This window comes from Wyeomyia smithii, chromosome 1, assembly GCF_029784165.1.
Source record: "Wyeomyia smithii strain HCP4-BCI-WySm-NY-G18 chromosome 1, ASM2978416v1, whole genome shotgun sequence".
Taxonomy (NCBI): Eukaryota; Metazoa; Arthropoda; class Insecta; order Diptera; family Culicidae; genus Wyeomyia; species Wyeomyia smithii.
In genome coordinates this window covers 183,588,019-183,607,500 of record NC_073694.1, presented here as the reverse complement: position 1 = coordinate 183,607,500, position 19,482 = coordinate 183,588,019, and the positions used below count along the sequence as shown (strand labels likewise).

The following is a 19,482-nucleotide window of genomic DNA, read 5'->3' as shown; positions in this document are numbered from 1 at the left end:
TCCTTTATGTTCCATTTGTCCCAATCCACCCATATTAGAGTACGGCGAGCATATATCACAGTAGGTTTTCATATATCAAATATATCAACTTTTTTGTGTTAAGAGATAGAGGAGTGGTTTATTCGGCAAGGTTTCAGAACGTGAAAAAATATGAAACTTTGCTCAACAAACAAAATTCTTATCTTCATTGGGTACAGAGTTACAGAGTATTTTCTATAAAAGTAACTTAAAAGTTAGTTTATCACACTTAAGTTTTGTTAGTTATATTTTACAAGAAAACGTCGTTCTAGAGAAGCATTTGGACATACAAAACACAGGTTTTTGTTGAGGACCACACATCTCCAGGACTTTTCCTTACAAAGTTATAGCATATTTAATCATGTTTTTCGATAACTTCGAGAACGTATAAAGTAAAAAGTGGCAAGTGGAATCATGATGTCAATACTTTTACCAGAGTTCAGCTTGAGTGCTCAAAACTGCTATGAGTTCAATCCGTCCCAATCCACCTAATCTTTATTCCATACGTTGTTAAAGTTATCAAAAAAATATGCCGAAATGTGCTATAACTCTGTAAGCAAAAGTCCTGGAGATGTGTGGTCTACAACAAAATCGTGTGTTTTGTACGTCCAAATGCTTCTTTAGAACAACGTTTTCTTGTAAAATGTAACTAACAAAAGTTGAGTACAAAAAACTAACTTTTAAGTTACTTTTACATAAAATACTCTGTAACTCTGTTCCTAATAAAAATAAGAATTTCATTTGTTCAGCAAAGTTTCATATTCTTGCACGTTCTAAAACTTTGCCGAATAAACCATTCCTCTATCTCTCAACACAAAAAAGTGAGTATTTTTGATATATGAAAACCCACTGTAATATATGCTCGCCATACTCTAATAAGGGTGGATTGAGACAAATGGAACCTGAAGGAGTTTATAGTACTTCAGCTTAACTACAAGGGAAAGCATTGACATCATGATTCCACTTGCTTCTTTTTTCTTCATACTTATATCTCAAAGTTATCGAAAAAATAAGCTTAAAAATGCTATAACTTTTTAGGAAAAACTCCTGGAGATATCTGGTCTTATGCAAAAATGTGCGTTCTGTGTGCCCCAACATTTCCCACGAACAATGTTTTCGTGTAAAATGCAACTAACAAAAATTAAGTACAAAATACTAAACTTTGAGTAACTTCCATTTTATATACTTCATAACTTTATACCCAATGAAGATAGAAATTTTGTTTGTTCAGCAAAGTTTCATATTTTCAAATCTTCTTCAACCTTACCAAATGAATCATTCTTCTATCTCTCAACACAAAAAAAGTTAGTTTTGTTTTAATTCCAATATAGTAAACTTTTCATAAGTTTTGATAATTTTAAATTATGCAGGTCATTCATATAAATAATTGTTTCGGAGACACCGTTAAGCTAGGATGATTTCAAGACTTTTGGACCACTGTGCATCCGTTCAAATATTTTAATGCAGCGTAAAATTCAATTGAGCGAAACGTATGATGACATCTACTTGGGACCAATTATGAAAAGAACAAGGTGTATTAGTTTCTCATCCCAAAACATGACTAGAACAGTACTAAAGTTAGTTTAAAAATATAGCAAACTAAGACGGGTTGGATATTTTTTAATTCTTAAAACTTTTTTGTAGAATATACACAGTAAATTGTTAAACGTTTCGGGCCATGCTAACAAACCCGTTTATCATCAAGCGAAAGTTCCCGAAATGCAGCATGTGGACTGCACAATTCCCACCCCCATGGAATGCTAACAGATTGAAAGCGAGCGAATTTTTTTTTCTGTCAACTTTTGTTTCACCGTGATGCATTTGCAAAAAGTCGAAACTCGTGCTAACTAGCCTAGACCACACAGAAAAAAAAAACGGGAACGATGATGATACCGTTCGACTAGTCGGTGGATAAAATCCTGATACTGGTAAGCTGCAGCACTGTGTTCGCTATCAATTTCGGAAAGTTCAACTGCAGCTCCTGTGCATTTGGTGCTGCTTTTCGGGTGCCTTCCCCCTCTAGAGGGAAAAGTTGCACTTTTGATTAAATAATCCCGCACTAATTTGGTTTGGAAGCACTGGTAGGTGGATTGATGTGGGTGCTTTTTAGTCAGTGGTAGTTTTGTGTTCAATTTTCGGATATTCTTTCAGGGCTGTGTGTTTTCAGTTTTTTTTTTCTCTCTCCTGTTGCCATGAATGGTGAGTTGTTTTCGGTGTTAACTTGTTGTGGGTTAAGTGACTTGGGGTTGAAAAAATGTTTTCACCCTGTCCGTCGTCTATCAGTCCGTCCGCCACTGAATGGATTAAGTTGTTAAGTGATTTAGTACCGTTTTTTTTTATTCAGCTCGTGATGATGGAATTTGGGATTTAGTTGAAGTGTTAATTGACAAGTGGGAACGTTTAGTTTGGCACCATTTTAAATTGTAGAAGTTTGAATTTGCTACGACACAGCAACGAAGCCTGTTGCATCGAGCGTAGCGTTCATGGCTGGTTGTTTTTGTGCGTCGGTACAGTTTCAACTTCCTTATTTCCTCTCGAAGGCAAGTAAAGCTCAAGATAGTGCCCTTCTTCCCACACCTTAGCACCATTCCAACTTCAGAGAAGAAGTTATATTTTTGCCACCAAATCGTTTCTCTTCGAAGGAAGCGACGGAGGCTCCTCTCTCCACTCCCTCCCTATCTTTCAACTTGGGAGCTGTTTTCGAGAGATGAACTTTTGCTGCTGCAGCTGGCAGCGTCGCACGTCACACGGTGCAGTGTTTGGGAAGGAAGAAAAACTAGAGCAATAGTGACGAAAAAAAAATTCGCTGCCAACTGACACAAGCGCAAAAGCTTATTATATTTTGTCCGGTTGCAACCGAGAGGGGGCTGGGGATGGGATGTTTATATACCCGGCACGAAACCATGCCACGGCGGAAGAATCTGCTGTAGGAGTGGCGCGGCGTGGTAGCGAGTATTTTTTGTCAGATCCAGACGGTGCGAGAAGAAATGGAACTTTTCGTCGTCGTTATATGGAAAGAATATGGCGGTGGCGGAGGCATCAACTGGAGAACCGGCAGAAGGCAGGAGGGATAACAACTATTTCCATAAAACCGAATCTAAAATTCACTTGTTGCACACACCACTACAGCTGTACGGACTAACCATCTAGAAAAGAACGTCGACAACGACAACGACGACGGCGACGCTGTCGAGGACGAAGAAAATGTGAAAACGAGCGCTCGGAGCAGTGGCGCCATCTCCGAAAGGGAAGAGTTTCCCAGCGCCTGAATTAAGATAATATCGCTTGGGGAGGGGGGTGTGCGAGGAAGCCTCCTCTTGTTTTGGATGAAAACTTTAAGGCCACCCTCCTCCCTCTTTCTTCCCGGAAGCGCAGCCGAAGCAGACGGGAGGGATTTCGTTCTTCTGCTGCGCTCTCGATGTCATTTAATCAATTATTTTTTGCTTGCTGGTTTTTTTTAAGGGTGTTTTTTATCCTCTTCTCGCCGCTGCTAGTATATAAAGTAAGTTGTACTTACCGACAATATGCACCATGTTCTTGGTCCACTTGGCCAGCTCACGCCGGATGTAGCGCCGTTCCTGGATGCACCGCGCGTACGAACAGTCCGCCATGGTGGCAACCACAAGCTCCGTCACTGTCTGTGGACGTGTTTGTGTGTGTGTGTGTGTGTGTCTGTGAAAGTGTTTGTTGTTACTGTGTCACTAAAGGGTACACTTTTGCACAAACTGTTGCTTCACTTCCACCTGGGGGTCCGATTGGGAAATGCAACAAGTGATTCACGTTCCTTCCGGCGCCACTGACGGTGCAGCATTCGGCAAGGGCACCACCATTGCGGGGACGGACGCGGAATGTCTGACGATGTTCTGCGGCGAGAAATGGGAAAAACTGTTTCTGTCGGTTGGTTTCGATGGGCGTGTGTGAGGCTGTATGTGTGCGATTGGGTAACGAGGTGCGGGTGTTTTTGTCGACAAAGAAAGCGTTTCTTCAAAGAATGTTGGACAGAATTTGCACCCTAGTTCTATCTGGATATTTCAATAGGTTCAGCTTTATAGTCTTCATAGACTAAGGGTTGAAATTTCATTTCAATGTCTTAAAAGTTTCGAATGAGAATTGTGATTATAACAATGTTATCGTTGAAATCGAGCAAACATCATTATGGCTGAAAATCTTTTCTAGCTTTTGTATTGGTCAAGCACTAACTGTCAAAAATAACAACTGTCCAGAATGTTAAAAAATTTCACCATTTCATATATGTCAAAGATTACATAATATCAGAAAATTAAAGAATATCAAAATACAGGTCGGACTCGATTACACTGGTCAACACAGGTGCACTTTAGAAGCTCAAAAATGAAAGATTATAACTATTCAACCCTTCCTGTGAATATTTGTGCCCCTAGCCATTTCAGTTATGCGACAAAAGCTCACACTCTCTCCAACACTAACGTTAACCGTGCGCCTCCTGCCACTGTTGAATCGGTGGAGACGCCTAGTTAATTATTCGACAGCCTTCTAGGAAACGAGCTTAGGGGGAATTTGGATCTAGAGCTCGATAGCAAAGTTGTTACATACGAGCGCACATTTTCTTGTAATCACAAGTAAGGGTGACCCAAATTTTCGATGATATCCAGCATCTTACTTTCTGATCTTTGCAAATAGGGTTAAACAATGTTCTAAAATGTTGTAGTCCTGTCAATTTTGCGTAACTTTGCGAAAAAAAGTTTTTTTTTCTATCTTTCAAAATAATCGATGTAGAGCTATTTTACTAAATCACAACAAACAAACTGCAGGTGCGGCCTAAAGCTCAAACCGGAAAAAAATGAAAGATTATAGCTATTCAACCATTGCTGTGAATATTGATCCCCATTAGTCATTTCAGTTACGCGATAAAAACTCTCACCCACTCCAACGCAAACGTTAACCGTGCGCCTCCTCTACTGTTGAATCAATGGAGGGAATGAGCTCAGGAGGAAGTTTAGATCTAGAGCTCGATAGTAATATTCTAGATAAAATTTTTCTTCTACAAAGTTATGCAAAACTAACGGGGCTACAACATTGTAGAACATCGCTTAACTCTATTTGCAAAGATAAAAAAGTTTCGTCGAAAATGTAGGTTACCCTAATTTGTGGTTACAGGAAAATATGCGCTCCATTACATGTAACAAATTTGTAGAAGGAAGTTTTCTCTCTAGAATATTATTATCGATTTGGATCTATAGCCAAATTCATCCTAAGCACGTGGTAGGAGGCTGTTAAATAATTAACTTAGCGTCTCCACCGATTCAACAGTGAAAGGAGGCGCATGTTTAACGTTCGTGTTGGAGTGAGTGGGAGCTTTTGTCGCGTAACTAAAATGACCTGGGGCACCGAAATTCACAGGAATGGGTAAATTTCCAGTCTTACCTCTAGGGCAAAACCTGTGTTGACCAGAGTACAATGGTATAGTTTATGTTTTCAATTGCAGATTTTTACGGTTTTTTTTGGTAGATTTTAGTAAGTCAATGTTTTTAACATTACTGCTACCTATTTCTGCTTCCATCTAAAAATTTTCCTCTTCTTCGTTATAAGAATCACTTACATCTAAACTTCCTGATTGTCCATTGACAATAGGGACAATTTGACTGTGAGGAAGTTATGTGTGGACTGATTTGCATCACTGCATCGTTGTTTTTACGTGATTTTATAACTCAATTTCGATTAAGTATTTTTACCATTCTACCTTACACTGAAGTATTCATTTGAACTTTCGTGTATTTTATTGTTCAACCTGTGATCATCAGAAGAGTGAAGTACAGTTGCTTAGGGCGAGATTTCAAGATTTTCCGTCACTAGTGAATAGCAGCTTAGTATCATTTGATTTATTCGTTCTGCCTGCTTGAAAGCACACCGATTAAATTATATAGAATAACACTGAGAAGGAAAAAGACAGAATATCTTGAATAAAAATTTGTATGCAAGTTACAACGTTTGTAACTTGCATTCCAATGAATGTTGAAAAATAACACTCCTTGCCTGCTTGAAGGCGCCTTAATCCCCGCTGCATTAACACCAAACTGAGCTTTGTCAGGTATACGACGAGCAAACAAGCGTCTGCGCAAATTTGATGGGTCAGCCCGGGCCGTTAGTGACTCTCAGGTGGGATCTAAGCCTTTCAGGAGAGAGCATCGTGTCTGTCTCTAATAGTAGTTACTCCGAGGAGAAGCAAAAATTTTGGCTGTACTTATCTCGTATTCGCCCGCATGTCTCTTTCGATGCTGTTTCATCTTTGGTTAAGTTCAATCTGGAAATCATAGTCAGTTGTCGAACTAGTCCCCAGGAGAATGGACACAAATTCTGTGGATTTTGTCTCCTTTAAAATTAGTATCGATCTCATGATTTGACGACGAATATTTCTAGCAACTATGATCGAGTCAGCAGTGATCTCACTACTATCTTTAACGTGATTTCATCTACAACATCGCGACGCAACGTGCAAATCTTTATGGAAGTCCCCCATTCGTCCGACTACAGTCGAGCCTTTTGCAGCTAGCGATCAAAATACACAGGTGTACTCCAAAAGCTCAAACCGGAAAAAATAAAGGTTGTAGCTATTCAACCCTGTGAATGTCGGTGCTCTTAGCAACTAACTTTTTTTCAGAGACTTAAATAAGTTTTCTCGTAAACATAACGATGAATTTCGTTTAAGCCGTCTTAGTGACGAACACGGAATACTATTTAGTAGGATCGAGAAACATGGGATTTCTGGTGATCTCATAAAATGGATGAAATTATACCTGACGGACCGAGCTCTCCGGCGTCCCACAAGGAAGCAATTTAGGTCCCCTGCTTTTCACATTTTATATATCAACGAAGTACGCAGATACTTTACGCAAATGATGTGAAAATATCCGGGGTAATCAAAGCCTTATCCGACAGTCTGGAACTACAACTTTTGATTAGCGAGTTCATAGCATGGTTCAAAAAGAATCCGTTGACACTAAGCGTAACGTAATTTTTTTTTTCCTGTATGGACTTCCTCACTGCGACCAGAATCGTCGATCTATTGTGAGATATGCCCGGGTGTCTGCTGTATCCCGCACTTATGTTGATAGCAATACCGCTATTGAGAAGTGGCATGCTTATTATTATTTGTTCATCAGTGCTTGTGTGTAATGTGATACTCTTCTTTACACGCTTACTGTTCTACTATACCGATACTCGTTCCTCTTGCCAAATATCACCATTTATAATTCCCTGGAGAAGTTTCGTCGTGCGTCCTTCTGGCCAGTTTTATTGATAATAGGGACTTATTTTTTGTTAAGAGGAACTTCCTCTGAGGAAGTCACGCAAAGGTATTGTAGAATTCAGCGTAAAGGAAGGGTAACTGGATGGTGGGGAGCCTGAGAATAAACCCATGCTTAAGTCCTTTTTGACATCGGATGGCCTGGTTCTACTAAGATTCGAACCCAAAACCATCCGCTTGACAAAGCGGACTCTGTAACCTTGCGGCTACGCAGCTCCCCCTTAGCGTAATTATTCCCCTTAGCGTAAGCGTAACGTAATTACATTTCACCGTAAGCTGAATCCAATTTTTTTTGATTACACAGTGCAACGGGTAGCTCACATCCGTGGTATTGGTGTAAACCTTGATTGCGCACTCACATTTCATCTACACTTTGATGAAATGTGTCTTGTTCGGTAGTCATGTCGCATGCTTCCCTGGAATAACCCATCAGACTTGCCCTCTTGTGAAGCTCGACGTAAGCTACTGGGACCAGAGTTGCAAATAATTTTTTTATTTAAACTGGAAGAATGCTATAGAAAAAACTGGAAAAACTGGATATTAAAATATTTAATGAATAGCAAAAAATGCAAGAGAGCTACTGAATCCGATATTAGTTTCAAATACAGCAAAAAATCACTCATTTCAATAAGAACTGTTTTGTTTCAGATTTGCTTTTCTTTTGTTTTTATTGTTATCTCCATTACGGGAGCAAAATTTAGAACTGCCCAATCAATTTATCTCAAAATTATGAAAATGGGGGGTTTTTTCATGTACTTCAACGCAACATTTTTTTATATTACATCAGTGGAGTTTGAATTTCAACTATCTCTGAGTTCGCTATCTCTTGGTATCTAATTATCTGAACATATTTCAAACTGATACGCAACAGAAATTATTTTGAAGAATGCCGCCTGTATAGTTACATTTTTGATATCGATTGTTTTTATTTTTAAATAACATATTAAGCTATCATTGGAATTTATTTTTTCTACACAATCCGGTAAAATCTATTTGTTAGTTTCTAAATGAAGCTAATTTTACATGCCTTTTCCATCTCATCAATGCTATGTAGTTTATATTTTGGCCGTGTTTCGAAAATAGAATAGGCTGGAAACGTTGGTAAGAATTGTTACAATGATTTAACACTCTACAACATTTACGTTCTAAAAATATTTCCGAAAACCAATCGGAGCTTGAGCACATAAAAAATCTGGATAAAACTGGGAAATATACAAAAAACTGGAAGATTCTGGGATTCAACTGTTTGACTAGATCACATAAAAAAATGGAAGAATCCAGTTTAAACTGGAACATCGGCAGCTCTTGAAAGAACTTGAAACACTTGAGCAGCGACGAACTGCAGCTAAAGCCATTATCGCAGCTAAAATCTTATCCGGTCAAATTGATTGCCCTGCAATACTCCAGCAGATGAACTTTTACGCACCTGAGAGACTACTCCGCACATGAGACTTCCTGTACCTCGAGATTGATGCCTTCAAACGACGACTCTCTTGTAGACGACAACCAGTCTAAGATGTTTAGTGTAATTGTGTATATAACTTGGATTCATTACGTCATTAAGACGTATATATCTTGGATTCATTACGTCATTAAGACCATGCATGTTGAATAAAAAGGCTGATAGAAATTTCCAATTCTTCTCGTGTCCAAAGTAATCAAAGTAAGCAAAGCGGGGGGCGAAAAATGAATAACACCGAGAAAGGAATATCTTTGATGAAAATTTATATGCAATGTTGAAAAATAATAGCTTATAATTACTATTAATTATTCATCTTCTTTTTGATGACACTCTAACTATCACTGGACTTGTTTATTGCGAAATAAGCATATAGACTGTCGAAAACAAATAGTATTAACAAAACTTGAACTTGTTTTTCTTTCCCTTGCAATTTCCAACATTTTTGAAGGGCGAAGGTGTGGCAAATCACGAGGCGAAACCGGTCACAGAACTGCTTTTTCCCCTGTGAATAATCTAGCTCATTCTAATGCCATGGGGCTAAATTTTGTCACATGGATCCGAAATGTCTAATTTGTGGTTATTCTTCTTACAAAAAGGAAAAATCTTCGGTTAGCACACCGGTCTCCTACGGAAGACAGAAAATCAAAAGAAGAATCACAAAGAGCACGAATGGCAGAATCAAAAAATGGTCTATTTTCTTTTTGACAACATACACTCGCGGCCTTTGGCCGACTCTATTGTGCAAGTGTACGCTGTCCTTACTCGCTACCGCTCGTTCGGACTAAACTAAGGGAAAGAAAACCTCTTTGTATAATCCTAGAAAACCAGTAGATCAGTCGTTTTTATGCGAGAGGCCGCCGCTTCCGACGGCGGGTCGGTGGCCGGCTCGGACCGCGGAAACCCCGGCGGCTTCGTGCCGCCTCGGTTTCTTGTCCTCGATTATGCGTCTTCGCCGCATGAATTGTTTTATGTTAATTATAACCAACTAGACTAGTGTAAGTTATACCTAACATCGAAAAATTACTCTCCGCGATGCCGTGAAAGTCTTGAGGACCTGAGCCAAAGCAGTTTGCGCGTTTCGGATCTAATAATTAGGCTTGGTTTGCACCTCCCATCAAAACGGGTCATTGTTTGCGACCAGTTATTATGTCTCGTTACCAAATAATATTAAATAATAAATGTAGAGTAGCAGCTTTGATAGCGTGACCAGGATTCGCCTTTTGAAATATTCTGCCTTGTGTGTATGGTCATAGAGTTCTGCCTTTCATGATTCTGCCTTTCGTGCTTCTGCCTTTTGTGATTCTGCCTTCTGTGGCGAACCCGTGCTAACTGTAACGGTAGTCATTATTAAATTTCGTCTGTTTAGCTGTTGTTTAGGCCAGGCAGGGTGTAATGAAGTTCCTATGAGAAAGGCTTGATCTCAACGCTAGAAGGATTAATTCGTGTTTTTATATTTATCAAAAACGTGAAGCAACTGAATTGTATTGCGTGATTATTGATTGATTCGAGAGTGATAAAAATGAAACGGGAAAATTGCGAATGTCCCAATTTTATTATTTTCAATTTGTTCCGGTAGGCTAAAGATGTTATTTTGTGCTACTAGTAATTTATGTTGAACCACGATTAATTTTTGAGGAGGGTTTATTTAAAATGGCAAAACCTATGACAGAACGAGAGAAATCGGATATGGATATGAAGAGAATGAGAGACAATTCTTTCTCTAACAGCTCGAACCTTTGTAGTGAGAATATATTTGATATTCTGCCTGAGCCTGCCAGCGAAATGATGTTTTTGAAAATCAATAAATTAGAATAAAAATTGTATTTAAAAAGAAGCAAGTTTCACCTTTCGAGTTATACCACGAAGCGAAAGTGATTACAGAACTGGTATTTTCCTTGTGAATTAATATAATATAATTATAATTCATTTTACCCTTATTTGTAACAAATTTGCGGTTTGCAATGAATAAATTTTTTTTTTGAAAAAGCTCAAGCCATGTATAATGTGCGAGTGAAGTGGAAGTTAAATAAGGAATTTGGCAAATAATTCACGCAATGCTGTATTTGCCAACGATGGTACAAAGGGCTATTTGAGTGCAAAAGTTGAAATAAATTGCACTGAAAATTGTTCAATCTTAAGTTTAAAATACCTCATGAATTTACGAAATAAATTACCATGAGCTGAAGGATATTTTTTCCTAAACTTGAGCGTCGATAAAAAAAAGTTTTTTATTTGTTATAACTTCAGGTTTCTTTGAAAAATAATTAAGAAAAAAAAACTGTTTTTTGTGAATCAAAATTTAGTGCTCATTTAGAACTTTTTGCACAATTTTTTTTTCAGCGCGTATATTTTTTACAATGTTATATTTGTTTCCTATAATTCCATCTCAGGCAGTTTTTCTATACAATCAAAGGTTTCTGAGCTACAATGCATTGAATGCTCTGAAATGATAATACTGGCCGACGAAATGACAAAAAAAAGTGCATTCCAAAAGCCCAAACCGGTAAAAAATGAAAGGTTATAGCTATTCAACCATTCCTATGAATTTTAGTGTCTCTAACCATGACCAAAACGCGTCAACTTACGTGAGAGTTTGCATGGTGTTGCTCGCCGGGTTCGTCGCTTCAACGTTATGTTTACGAGAAAACTCATGTAAGTCTCTGAAAAAAAGTTAGTGGACCTGTGTTGACCAGTGTAATCATGTTATCTCTTCGTAATAAATGTATACCGCAAAAAAACTTTCTAGTAAAGGTATTAAAAACACAAATTAAATATATATCTCAAGAAGCTCGTTTTTTTAAAAGGCCTTTTTTATGAAAACTACAAAAGGTTGACTACATATTGATGGTTATAAGCTGAAATCTGTATCGCGTCTTGAACTGTCCTACAGATCAGACGTTTTTTCGGTTGCTTGTGGACTGGTCTTTGACTGCCTATAGCTTCAAAGTTTGTGTTTTGTCAGTGTGTCTTTTAAAGACTACCTGAAAGTTATTTCCCATCAGTCTTTCTCAAGACTACCTACTTTTGAATTTAACATTTGTTTTAACTTTTTTCGTATCACCTGAAATGGCTGGACGGAAAAAGAAACCTCGCATCGCTGCGGGGAGGAAAAGAGAGGCATCTCTTTCTGACACATCGAGTGTTTGTAGTGACAATCCTTTTGATATTTTGCCTGAGCAAGAAGCTGGTGAAATGGAAGTTACCAATAATGAAACTATACAAAATATAAAATCTTTAAAAAAGGAGAAAGTTCCACCTATTGTGGTAACTATTTCTTCTGAATTTAATATATTCAAAAAGGAACTTTCAACGTTTGTTTCTGACGTTAAAGTTACCTATCAAATTGGCCGTAGAGGTGAATGCCGCTTATTAGCCGACTCAGTAAAGGGTCGTGATCGTCTTGTTCAGTATTCAACTGACAAGATGTACAAATTTTTTACATATGACACCAAGAACGCCAAGCCGTTCAAGGTTGTCTTGAAAGGTCTCACCAACGATCAAACCGTTGATGAGATCAAACGTACTTTAACAGAATTACTTGGCATAGCCCCTACCCAAGTAATTCTAATGAAACAAAAATCACGAGGCGAAAACAGTCAGAGAACTGGAATTTCCCTTGTTAATTATCTAATTCATTTTAACCGCAATGAGGTTAACAACTTAAAATTTTTTGAAAAAGCACATGCTTTGTATAATGTGCGTGTAAAGTGGGAAATTTATAGGAAGTATGGCGGAGGTGAAAAGCATATCACCCAATGCCGTACTTGCCAACGTTATGGCCATGGTTCCAAATTCTGTAACATGGACCAAAAATGTCTTAATTGTGGAGACTCTTCTCACAAAAAGGACACATGTCCTGTGAAAGAGAGTAAAAATTTTCGCTGTGCGAATTGTAACGGCAACCATATGTCAAATTTTTATCAATGCCCAGTCCGTTTAGCAATTGTTAAGGCAAGGCAAGGTAAACAAAATTCAATTTCTCAATTAAAACCAACTTCAAAACAAAATTCTCCAAGCGTACCAGTGACGCATAGTTTACCTACTCCTTTGCATACCCGTTTAACTTATGCACAGGTTACAGGTAGCTCGAACATTATACCGCCTAGTGTTGGTAGTTCGAAAATGACCGTTAATATGGGTAAGCAAAACAGGCTAGAAAATAATTGTACACCTATCACTCCAGCTAATATTGCTGCCGAAAATATTTTTTCTAATGTCAACTGCCTGGGGCCTATTACGGCAGGTAAACTTTCTTTTTTGCAACAGGCAATGTTCGATCTTATAAACGCCATGTTGCAGGCAAAATCAATGTTTGAAGCCATTCAAATAGGCACAAATTTTACTATTAAAATTGTTTCTAATTTAAAATTTAGCAATGATTTTAAATAAAACAATTAAAATATTAAATTGGAATGCTCGCTCATTGAAGGCCAATGAGAATGAGCTTTTTAACTTTTTAACAGTAAATAATGTGCATATTGCAATTATTACTGAAACATTTTTGGAACCTAACATAAAATTAAAATATGATCCCAATTACGTGGTTCATAGATATGATAGGATTCAGGGTTCCGGCGGTGGAGTTTCAATTGTTATTCATCGCCGAATCAAACATCGTGCTCTTCCCCATCTTGAGACGAAAGTTATTGAAACTTTGGGAATTGAAGTTCAAACTGAACTTGGGATTTTATTTATTGCCGCAGCATATTTACCATTTCAATGCACACGCGAGCTCAAAAATTATTTTAAAGGTGATTTACAAAAACTCACCAGAAATCGTTCGAAATTTTTCATAATCGGCGATTTTAACGCTAAACATCGTTCATGGAATAATTCTCAAAGTAATTCCAATGGCAAAATTTTATTCAATGATTGTTCTTCAGGATACTATTCTATTTTGACTCCGAATAGTCCTACATGCTTTTCTTCTGTAAGAAACCCTTCAACAATTGATTTGGTGCTTACAGATCAAAGTCATGTATGTAGTGATTTGATCACACATGCTGACTTTGATTCTGATCATCTTCCAATAACTTTTTCTTTATCACATGAATCAGTTTTAAACCCTATGAGCTCTGTTTTTTAATAAAAAGGCTAATTGGGAAAGATACAAAACTCATATTGAGAGAAATTTCAATAATGAGCTTGATTTGCAAAACGAAGTGAATATTGATTCCGCTTTGGACGCATTAAAATGTGCAATTGTTGATGCCAGGAATTATTCTGTTCCAAAGACTCAAGTGAAATTTGATTCACCAATAATTGACGAAAATCTTCAACTTCTAATTCGTTTGAAAAATGTCCGCAGACGTCAATATCAACGTTCTCGTGACCCTGTTTTTAAAACTATTTATAAAGATTTACAGAAAGAGGTTAAACTCTTCTAGGCTTCTCTAGGTTACTCTTCTGAGAAATCAAAATTTTGAGACTAAAGTTGAAAAATTGAAACCATATTCAAAACCATTTTGGAAGCTGTCGAAGATTCTTAAGAAACCTTCAAAGCCTATTCCAGTTTTAAAAGATGGTGAACGTTTTCTTGTATCCAATGAACAAAAGGCTCAAAGACTTGCTCAGCAGTTTGAGAGTGTTCATAACTCAAATTTGAATTTTGTGAGTCCAATTGAAAATGAAGTCACACGTCAATTTGATTTAATTTCTTCCCAGAATTTTTTACCTGCAGAAATAATTGAAACTAACTTGAATGAGATTAAATCAATTATTAAAAATTTCAAAAATATGAAAGCACCTGGTGACGATGGAATCTTTAATATACTAATCAAACATCTCCCTGAGAGCACAATGGAATTTTTAGTGAAAATTCTCAATTGCTGCTTCAAAATTGCATATTTTCCCAAATTATGGAAAAATGCAAAAATTACTCCCATTTTAAAACCGGATAAGAACCCAGCTGAAGTTTCAAGTTATCGACCAATCAGTTTGCTTTCTTCAATAAGTAAACTGTTTGAGAGAGTTATTCTTAACAGAATGATGTCACACATCAACGAAAATTGAATTTTTGCAAATGAACAGTTTGGATTTCGCCATGGGCATTCCACAACTCATCAATTGCTCAGAGTTACTAATATGATACGAGCTAACAAATCTGAAGGTTATTCCACTGGAGCTGCTCTTTTAGACATAGAAAAAGCATTCGACAGTGTTTGGCATAAAGGTTTGATTGCGAAATTGCAAACTTTTAATTTTCCAATTTTCCTAATCAAAATTTTAAAAAATTATCTTACTGATCGAACTCTGCAGGTTGTCTATCAGAATTCAAATTCTGATAGATTTCCTGTCAGAGCAGGTGTGCCTCAAGGTTCAGTCTTGGGTCCAGTCCTGTACAACATATTCACTTCAGATCTTCCTGATTTGCCTCCAGGATGCACAAAGTCATTGTTCTGCGATGACACAAGCATTTCCGTAAAAGGAAAAAGTCTTCGTGTCATATGCAGTCGATTGCAGAAAAGTTTAGATATTTTTTCTTCCTACTTGCAAAAGTGGAAAATTTCTCCCAATGCTTCTAAAACTCAAATGATAATTTTTCCGCATAAGCCTAGGGCTTCTTTCCTCAAGCCAAACAATAATCACGTTGTCAAGATGAATGGGGTTATTTTAAGTTGGTCCGACAAGGTTAAGTACTTGGGACTAATTTATGATAAAAAACTTATTTTCAAAGAGCACATTGAGAGTATACAAGCCAAGTGCATCAAATATACGAGATGTTTATATCCTCTCATTAACAGGAATTCTAAACTTTGTTTAAAGAACAAACTTTTGGTTTACAAACAAATTTTTAGACCAGCAATGCTTTATGCTGTACCGATCTGGTCAAGTTGCTGTTCAACAAGGAAGAAAACGCTCCAAAGGATTCAGAATAAAATTCTGAAAATGATTTTGAAGCGTCCTCCTTGGTTTGGTACACTCGAATTACATAGACTTACTGGTGTTGAACCATTAGAAGCTATGTCAAATAAAATTATTAACAATTTTCGACAAAAATCGTTGCAATCCTTAATTGCTACGATAAGCTCTCTTTATAGCCAATAAGTTAGCAATTAAGTTAGTTGTAAGTTTACTTCCCCTTTTCTGACAAGTAGGTTTAAATCCCTACGAATGATAAGTCCTAATTGCGAAAGCAAACAAATCCTAACAATTAAAATTACAAATTTCTAACAGTGTTGAGAAGTCACCATTTGTGATTGGACACACATACTCATTATTTACTAATATTTATCATAAATACATAAGCTACTAACAAATCCCCCCTTAAAAAAAAAAAAAAAAAAAGCTGAAATCTGTATTCTTGATTTTTTTTTAAATTTAAGAATTCAAGAAAATTAATTTATTTCTTATGAAGAAAATCACCGACGACGAAAAAATTCAATAGTAAACTACTTAGATTTGAAACATTGAGAAAAGAGAGATAGAGAAATAAGAGAGAAGAGTAAAAAGAAACAAAGAAAAAGGAAAGAGGAGCGAGGAGAGAGGATAGAGAAGAGAGGATAGAGAAGAGAGGATAGAGAAGAGAGGATAGAGAAGAGAGGATAGAGAAGAGAGGATAGAGAAGAGAGGATAGAGAAGAGAGGATAGAGAAGAGAGGATAGAGAAGAGAGGATAGAGAAGAGAGGATAGAGAAGAGAGGATAGAGAAGAGAGGATAGAGGAGAGAGGAGAGGAGAGAGGAGAGAGGAGAGAGGAGAGAGGAGAGAGGAGAGAGGAGAGAGGAGAGAGGAGAGAGGAGAGAGGAGAGAGGAGAGAGGAGAGAGGAGAGAGGAGAGAGGAGAGAGGAGAGAGGAGAGAGGAGAGAGGAGAGAGGAGAGAGGAGAGAGGAGAGAGGAGAGAGGAGAGAGGAGAGAGGAGAGAGGAGAGAGGAGAGAGGAGAGAGGAGAGAGGAGAGAGGAGAGAGGAGAGAGGAGAGAGGAGAGAGGAGAAAGGATAGAGGAGAGAGGAGAGAGGAGAAAGGAGTGAGGAGAGAGGAGAGGGAAGAGGAGAGAGGAGAGAGCAGAGAGCACAAAGAAGATATCAGAGAGGAGAGAGGAGAGAGAAGAGACGGAGAGGAAAGAGTAGAGAGGAAAGAGCAGAGAGGAAAGACCAGAGAGGTAAGAGCAGACAGGAAAAAGCAGACAGGAAAGAGCAGACAGGGAAGAGCAGAGAGGAAAGAGCAGAGAGGAAAGAACAAAGAGGAAAAAGGAGAGAGAAGAGAGGAGTGAAATTTTGAGTTATCTAATTTGTGATCACAGGAAAATATGCACTCCATCGTATGTAACAAATTTTTCTCTAGAATAATACTACCGAGCTCTAGATCAAAATTGCACCCTAAGCTCGTTCAATATAACAATGTACTTGGTGTCTCCATCGACTCAACTGTAAAAGGAGGCGCAAGGTTAACGTTCGCGTTGGAGTGGGTGGGAGCTTTTCTCGCTTCTACGATCACGAAGCTGGTCGTTTTCAATGTCTAAGTACATGCGTTTGTGACTTTCGAAAGCGTTGTCAAGAGCAAGGAATTATTTCCGCACCTGTTGAAAAAATACTAGCGTCGACTGTTAAAGCGGTGATGAAATTTAAACCAATGACTTTAACAAGCAGCAATTGTGGATGTGGTAATTTTAGTTTTCTAGTTTTTTTTTCTCACTGTGTTGTGTGTTAATTATTGAAGCTCCTCGATGTCCTAAGTCAAAAATGCGGTTGTGTGTCAGATACAACCATCTACTTTTTTTTTCAAATTATCTTCTTTTATTTTAATACAATATTTTATATTACTTCATGCAGTGAATGATTGTAGAAAAGAACGGCCACGTCTGAGCAAGCGATCCAGTGTTGTTTCTCATAAGCATGGAGTAAATTTTATGTTTCATCCGCAACTTGTGCTTGGTTTTAGTAAACGACAATACTTCTTTCAATTTATGTTTACCGCAGGAAACAACACATCATCCACTGAATAATAAAATTTTGTTTTGTTTTTTTATTTTTTTTTTAATTTTATTTAAACATAACAAAATTTCTTATTATTTTTTGCATGTTTCATGTTTATATTAATCAAAATCTATCTCTGATCTATACAAATAAAAATGGAGTTATGTCTGACTGATCCATATCGACCTTTAAACTACTGAACCGATCGGCATACAAATTTGTACACAGGGGTTTTTGGGGTCGGGGAAGGTTCTTATGCTAGTTTGAGAGCCCAAATTTTTTCATAGGTCGAGAACTAATAGAGCAAATGAAGATAAGTCTGGCATGTTATTATATTAAGAAGCAAGAAATATTTCTATGGTAGTTTGACACCCCTGCCTGCTCTGGAAAGAGAGGGTCCCACACAAACTTAACACATATATCTGTATAACTCGAGATTTAATCAAGGAAATGGAACCAAATTTAGTCTGTGATGGTTTACGAGAGCAAGAAGTAGTTCTGTGATAGATCGACATCCCTCCCAATCTCGAGATATGACAATTTTACGAAAAATAATTACCAAATTCATAACTATTTTTATAAAAATGCTATATCTCGAGATTGGCTCATATTACCACGGGGTGATAAGTGTTTCTAACGTAAAGTTTTCCAAAAAATACGATGAAATCATTAAATTTAAAATAAAATTAGCTGTATTAGCCGGAAAATGCAAATTTAGTTAAAATTCACCTATCACTATTTTTCGAGTGTCTTACGTCTATAAATTGTAAGAAAAAATTACTTTTTTCGTCAAAATGTTATATCTCGAGATTGGCTCATATTACCTCGGAATGATAGTTTTTTCTTATGTAAAATTTTCCAAGGAACAGGATGAAATTATCAAATTTAAAATGAAAATGGCTGCATTTGCAGGAAAATATAAATTTAGTTTTCAAATACAAAAATAATTTATCTGGCAACACTTCCGGTCAAATTTTAAATTTTTTCTAGATTCCTTGGTTTATTTTCTTCAAAAATCATCTATCAGTATTTTTCGGAAACCTTACGTCTATGAATTGTAAGAAAAAGAAAAAAGAGATTTTTAACAAAAAATGCGTGACATTGCAATAAACGGGGGGTCCCACAGAGCGGAGGGTATTCCAATCAACACCAAATTTAGGATTTTTCAAAGTGACACTAGATGAATAATTCTCCCAACTTTAAGCAAAATCTGTGATGGTCGTGTCCAAGTTTTTGCTTTTTCGTGGTCACTTCGTATGGATCTACCCATATGAAATACAAATTCCTGCAAAACACGAAAGCTAATAGAGCAAATGGAACCAAATTTAGCATGTAAAGGTTTTTGGGGGTTTCTGGAAAGCAGTCCAAAAAGACCGATTACTACCCAAAATGGTTTCTTTCGGAACCAGAATGACGCTTAAAAGTTAGAAATGAACATTTAAGGCAGACATTGTGTGCAGCTGGGGAAGCGAAAAATAAGTGAACTGGAAATATGATACAGATTTGGAAAAATATACCGCATCCAGACGGGGCTGCACACACTGTCTGTCTTCAATGAACTTGAATGCTAACATGGGTATCTAACATGGGTATTTTTAGAATCGAGGTGATGTACAAAAGCTGAAAGGCAAGGATGTTCTCATTCCGATAGAACCAATCATTCCAAATGAGTTTTCATTTGAGTTTGAACGTCCGATTCGTTATGCATTTTGCAGACTTTAAATATATCGCAAGTTAAATCTTTGGATGTAGGTGAAATCAATTTAGAGTGTGTATCGATCTCCAATTCAATTTTTACAATATTTTCA

At 37.2% G+C, this 19,482-nt stretch overlaps 1 protein-coding gene across 6 annotated transcripts in view; it reads right to left on the bottom strand.

The window, feature by feature from the left end:
* LOC129720725 (mushroom body large-type Kenyon cell-specific protein 1) overlaps window positions 1-19,482 on the bottom strand; it is a 487,807-nt gene that overhangs the window by 305,664 nt on the left and 162,661 nt on the right. For all 6 annotated transcript variants that reach the window (XM_055672428.1, XM_055672439.1, XM_055672391.1 and 3 more), the window contains one exon: window positions 3,536-3,881. In XM_055672428.1, the coding sequence (XP_055528403.1) occupies window positions 3,536-3,629 (94 nt within the window). In that variant the 5' untranslated portion in view covers window positions 3,630-3,881. The remainder of the gene's footprint in view (window positions 1-3,535; window positions 3,882-19,482) is intronic.